The sequence below is a fragment of the Haliotis rufescens genome, unplaced genomic scaffold (assembly GCF_023055435.1).
Source record: "Haliotis rufescens isolate VD_foot unplaced genomic scaffold, xgHalRufe1.0.p SCAF_15, whole genome shotgun sequence".
Classification (NCBI taxonomy): domain Eukaryota; kingdom Metazoa; phylum Mollusca; class Gastropoda; order Lepetellida; family Haliotidae; genus Haliotis; species Haliotis rufescens.
Window position 1 is genome coordinate 28,092,281 of NW_025963835.1, and position 6,000 is coordinate 28,098,280.

The 6,000-nt window shown below is 39.7% G+C and overlaps 1 protein-coding gene across 1 annotated transcript in view; it reads left to right on the plus strand.

Moving 5' to 3' along the window:
- The window catches only part of LOC124140221, a 48,938-nt gene extending 45,970 nt beyond the window's left edge, over positions 1-2,968 (plus strand). The window contains exon 5 of the mRNA XM_048395869.1: positions 2,736-2,968. Within this exon, the coding sequence (XP_048251826.1) occupies positions 2,736-2,968 (233 nt within the window). The remainder of the gene's footprint in view (positions 1-2,735) is intronic.
- The last annotated feature ends 3,032 nt before the right edge of the window (positions 2,969-6,000 follow it).

Consider the following 6,000-nt stretch of genomic DNA (forward strand, 5'->3'; position numbering starts at 1 on the left):
TCTGTACGCCATGTGGGTCGAAAGTAAAGAACAGAAGCTTGAATGTACTTGTTTGTTTTTGATGCAAGACGAAGTTAAATCTGGACCATCCTGACTCTACAGTGTCCACTGTTAAAAGTGTATTAGTGCAGTCAGCCATGGTAAATGGAGAGACAATAATAAGGTGATTAATTATAGTCTGTTGCAGAATATGCGGTAAAAGTGTGGTCATTTATTCATATACACATTACACATACAGATGAAATACACGATATGATACAGTGCAAGAACAAATTAAGATACGGTTTCTATTAAAAATAATTATACGATTATGAGTTTAATTAGCATGCTTAAATTTTCAGGCCAACACGGTTGAGATACAGCATCGGCATACTCAACTGGAGTTGTTTTCTGCCGGTCGTAAGTTCATTGTTTGACTGAGCACACTTGTGTCGAGGTTGCGATATTTTCTTCTCTTTGTTGGCAGCCTGCCACCGCCTGAATTTTGAGAAAGGTCTGAGTGGAACTGTTAATTTCTTCTTAATGATGTCTACAAGCTTACAAACTTGTAGATGTTGGTGCGGTTAGGACCAAACTTTTTTCAGCTCAGAGTGTCTTTCTTCCCAGTGTTAGTGGTCCTGGAACCAATAGTGTCAAACGGGTTCTGCACAATACGTCCATCAGATTCAACTGTTTAGCAACATTGTCACTGAATTTCAGAACTCTGGCATGATCAAGGATTTCGAAGGTGAACGAGGGGAAAGGCAGACGCACGTGGATTTACTCTCAGGTTATTATTGCCTGGAGTTCACATTTTTGGGCATTCACCTGCACATGTCCACTTTAGTGAGACAGACTGAAACCAAAATTGCAATGAGCTGTAGCTCTCAATCTCTTATAACATCGACAACAACAACCAGGGTGAGGGCACAGTAAGGTTAAACCGTGTCCACCAGACAACCTCAGGTGGCTAACGCCATATCACCCATCAAGTCAGCTCTATTTTTCAGCGCATAATTATTTTTTTACATTTTGAATAAAAGGAATTTAAAAAATCACACTTAACAAACCTACACATTACCAAATACAAAACTTTATAACCCTTTCTAGACTTCGTTCCAATTAACCTGGATCATTCAACTCGCTCGCGAAGGTCGTATACGACTTTAAAGTGAATACATCTACAGTGTACAAGTAACTTTTAACTGTAATATACTCATGATAAGCAATTATTTTCGTTCCTAATTCGAATGAGCACATTCTGGGGCTAAATCTGCAAAAGGACAGACACAATATTTCTTTGTACAATACAAACGTAGCAGCTGATAATAGAGACAATGATTTAATAATCTGCAATATATCATTTGTTCTCGTTCAATCTATTGTACATATTGAAGCGACTGTAAAGTTTGAAGAAGTACTAAAATGTTGTGGTATTATGAATGAATTGAGAATATGAATAGCGAAAACAGTCACCATATGGGATGTACATGTATAACTTGTCTTCCAGCACCACGCTTGTGCCGAGGCCCCTGGTCATAAAACTAATCGGTCCCATAAAAGGAGCAACAAGATTCGCAGATATCCCGCTGGTGTCCTCCCAAAACTTCTACATGCCAAAACTTCTACAGCTTAAAACAACAAAGTTTATGGTCCACTGCACCACTAATCTCCTGGCTATTACCTGTTGGGCATTGATTGGAACAGTCCAATTAATTAAGTGTAAAACATCAGTGTTCGAAATACCTGCCTGCCCGACCGTCCGAGACGGGTTGATTTCAACTAGGGCTGCCAGATTTTCAAATTCCCCTGCCCGACGGTCGGGTTATATTTCATATGTGAAAATATTCTAAATATTTCCCGATGATAAGCATTAATTCACATGTAAAGATGAATGATAAAATGTAACCAAAAAGAAACCCCGTTAGCTTATCGTGAGAAACATATGATTATAGTGGGCAGGCGGGTTTTGGTCAGGGCTGGCAAGTATTTCAGGTAGCCAGTCCTGTGGACTGGCTGAAATTTTTGGGAGTTTCATACCCTGTCAACATACAACAAAACAAAACAATATGAAGACAATGAAGACAATTTACTCATATAGCACAGGTATAATAAATAGTACACACACTTTTTGCACTAGACTACTTACTAATTTAATGTAAGCACTGGTATAAATAAATAGTACACACACTAATTTAATGTCACAACTGGCCTCACTCTGTCACATACAGCACTAAAATTACTATATTTCAAGTCTCTTAACCAAGTTTGAGAAGATGACCAACAGCATCAAGGAACTCGATAGGGGTTTTCTGCCCTTGAGTCAACATGTCCTTAAGACGTCTAAGGCGATTTTCAGTCTCTCTGTAAACTCGATTCCTGCTAGGTGGGGCGGCACCAAAGTCTAACTGTGCGATTTTTGTCCTGTCTGCACACTCAATCTTCTGAATCACTTCTACAAATCGGTAGATATTCGGGTGGCGGTGGGGTAAGGTTCTGTTAAGGCGATGGTGAAATCCCTCTGGCCGGCTGTCTGGTGGTGATTCCACAGAGGTATTGGAAACCGAGCATCATCGTCAACCCAGTTGATGACCATATAGTCATTGAAGTCTTCAGCTCTCGGAACTGGTGGAGTTGCCTGCATACAGTATCTGCAGACTGCAAAGCTTGGAGTTGGTCATGGGTAGAAAATACAACAATCTTGTTTGCATCTCCATCAGTGAAAAGCAGGAATGGGCGGCTGTCTGTTGTTTCAGTCCAGTTTCCTCCAAGTTGGACTTCAGCTCTTGTCTGTGGGAGTGCTGGGATGTTCTTCCGCCTGTGTCGGTACAAGGCACTGCTCATGGATGGGAACGATGGCAGCAGCTGTGGCTGGTCTTCTGTAGCTACCTCATCGTTGTACAGGGTACGCATCGACGTGGTTTCTTCTCTGGCCCTCTTCCTCATGGTACTGATGAATCTTACTCTACTGCTGTCTTCAGGTGGATGAGTGTGATCAGAGACATTTCTGATGAAGTCACCTACAGTGGTGCATCTGCCCTTACAAGTGGAGTCTACGCACTTCCAGTGAATGCATGTCTGTCTGACAACATTCTTGTTATAACGATAGCCATCTAGGAATACCTGCACAGTACCCTTCTGTGACATGACATACTCCACTTTCCTGATACCAGCCACAGTGATAAATTGTCATCGTTGTTGCATTAAGTGTTTAAGAGGTCGCCTTCTGCCTTGGCAATTTCGGCTGACCTGTCCCTCTTTGGGACTCCTGTGTGTGAGTAGGGTACACATATCTATTGTGAGTTTGGTGTTCACATAATTTCTGTTTTTGTATTGATATGATTTCTTGATTGTCATCCTGATGGACTATAGTGTTAATCCACAATAAATTGAGTAAACCCAATTTAAGGTTCAAACTACTCTGTAGCCCGACAACATGTAAGTTGCTTTTCCTACATACACATGAAACCTTTTGATCTTAAACAGTGTATAATTGTGATTTCCTAAACCAGTTAATTTCATTGTAAGTGACGGGTCTTTTTATTATAATCTTCTTTATCTCCAAATAAGTTGTTTTCATTAGGTACATCTGTAACTATTTAATCTTCCAAAAGTACCCTTCCTTGCCTTTCTAAAACAATTTCGTAAAGAAGCTAATGAGTCTTCTTAATTACAGGAGGACTATACCATTATAACAATAGGTAAACTCAATCAGCCATGACAACTCTCTGTAGATGTTTTGGCATGTAGAAGTTTTGGGAGTGAACCATCCCGCTGTACTTGCTATGGTTCACTCCCAATTGCCAGACGACCTAATCATCAGACAGACCAGTCAAGTGTGACCAGTGTACCTGCCTGGTCTAACCTCCTAATTACTGAGCTGCCCAAATACTGTCATACTGTGGGCAGAGTAAGCTACTCCAACTCGTTGAGTAATACAGATTAACCAGATTATGATTGTGTTTGTAAGTTGCTTTTGATCTGTGTCGGTTTGCAGTTGTTTTATTAGGCAAGACCAGGGGTAGTTTTTTCAATGAAACCTTTTAACCGTTGAGTTTGTTTTGCATTCATTTCATTAAATGCATTGTTAGGTAGAAATAGATTAAACATCTCCCTAACCTGAGTATAATCTCACATGTACTCTAAGTACCGAACTATATTACTTTGAGGAGACATTGAGTGGGCATTGTATGCTGTCGGAATGACTTTACACAAATCCCTGCGTCAATAGACCCGTGAAGATCCGGGGTAGAACAGATCTTCAACAACCCCTTCTTGGCATAAAAGGGCGACAGCGCTTGTCGTAAGAGGCGACTACCGGGATCGTTGGGTCAGGCTCGCTGACCTGGTTGATGCATGTCACCGTATTCCAATTGCTTGGATCGATACACGTGATGTCAATCACTGGATTGTCTGGTCCAGACTCGATTATTTACAGACCGCCGTCATACAGCTGAAATATTGCTAAGTGCGGCGTTATACAACTAACAAACAAACAAAACTTTCAGGAATTCACAACAATCACTATGACGAGGTATGCATATCTTGCAATCAACCTGAATCCAGTTACTGGAATGTCAAATCCGGGCTTGGTTAAAACAAGAATTGCAGTTAGTCAAGAGATGCAATAGCGAGGCAGCACTATGTCTATTTATGAGGGACAGACAACTACTCGAACATAAATGTACATAAACAGAGCAGCCAAAGATAAAAATGAAATCATATCATGTACGAAAATAGAAATCATATCAACACAAAAAGAGAAAGTGTATGTGTACTAAAACTTGCAATAGATATTTGTACCCTACGCACACACACGAGTCCCATTCGACAGTCTACAACACACGAATAACTGTCAAACAAGTTTGTGTACCCCTTGTGTTCAGGCAAGTTATTTAGTTCAATAATTTTGTATTAAAATCCTTTTCAATTTGTTTTCACCATTTTCCCTATTCCATGCATGTTTATGTTGCTACATCTTATTGCTCATGTTCCCAAGTATTATAAAACACTTTAATGTTTCTCCTTCCTAATCTAACGTTATAACATTTCAGGTCGTTACCATCAGCTAACACAAAAGAGATGATACCAAGACATATTAAATTCGGTTTTATGGTCTATGTGGTCTTACAATTGATTTAAATCTTATGTCTAGTACATATTTTCACAAACAGGGCTGTTAGCTGATATAAGGAAGGTAACATCCAGTTGAATTCCCAGTTGACGTATTTACTTTTTTAAATCAAATATGAGGACTATACGACATACGTTAGTCTCTTAACGACGTTTCTACAATTATTAATATTTTGAATAAGCCGTTAATATGGCAGTTGTGACAGGCCTAGGGATGATGGTATGGTAGCTGTAGTAGACACATTGACAGTCGTTGTTACGTCACCAGGTAATTAGTACGGCATTGACCTTGTTGGTAATTACTATACTTTGAGGGTTTCTGTGGCCAGTGGCGGACTTAATTCAAACTCCTTCTACACTGACACCGCATCAAATATATTTGTGTACCGATTTCATAACTCTTACGGACAGGCTGGGGTGGTAGTTCACCGGACGACACTGTGTATATTGGGCGGCTCCTTTGATATCTCCTCCAAACATACTTTTATTGAATGACCCATTAAACGATGATACACATCTCGTTGAATATATCAAGGCACTAATTCATCTTTCATAAACCTTTTTTTGTCTTTGTGCTTAATATATCCACATATCAACGAAAATATGTAATACATGTATCCACAAAAAAATATACATATACAGGCTAGGTATTTGCCCACAGCAACGCCTACATAACTGTTTATTCACGCGTGGTGTGGTAGATCGTATTTGACCGAAAGCAGGTATTGTAGAATCACCTGTAAATAAGGCCGACACTGTAATTAGATACAACGCACTAATGAGAATATGAGAATTATCACAAGAAGGGTGTTGCGGTTTTCTTAACTGTTACCATTTTCATACCAAAAGTGACAATGCATTTAAAAGTTGCTTTAGTGTCACAATATT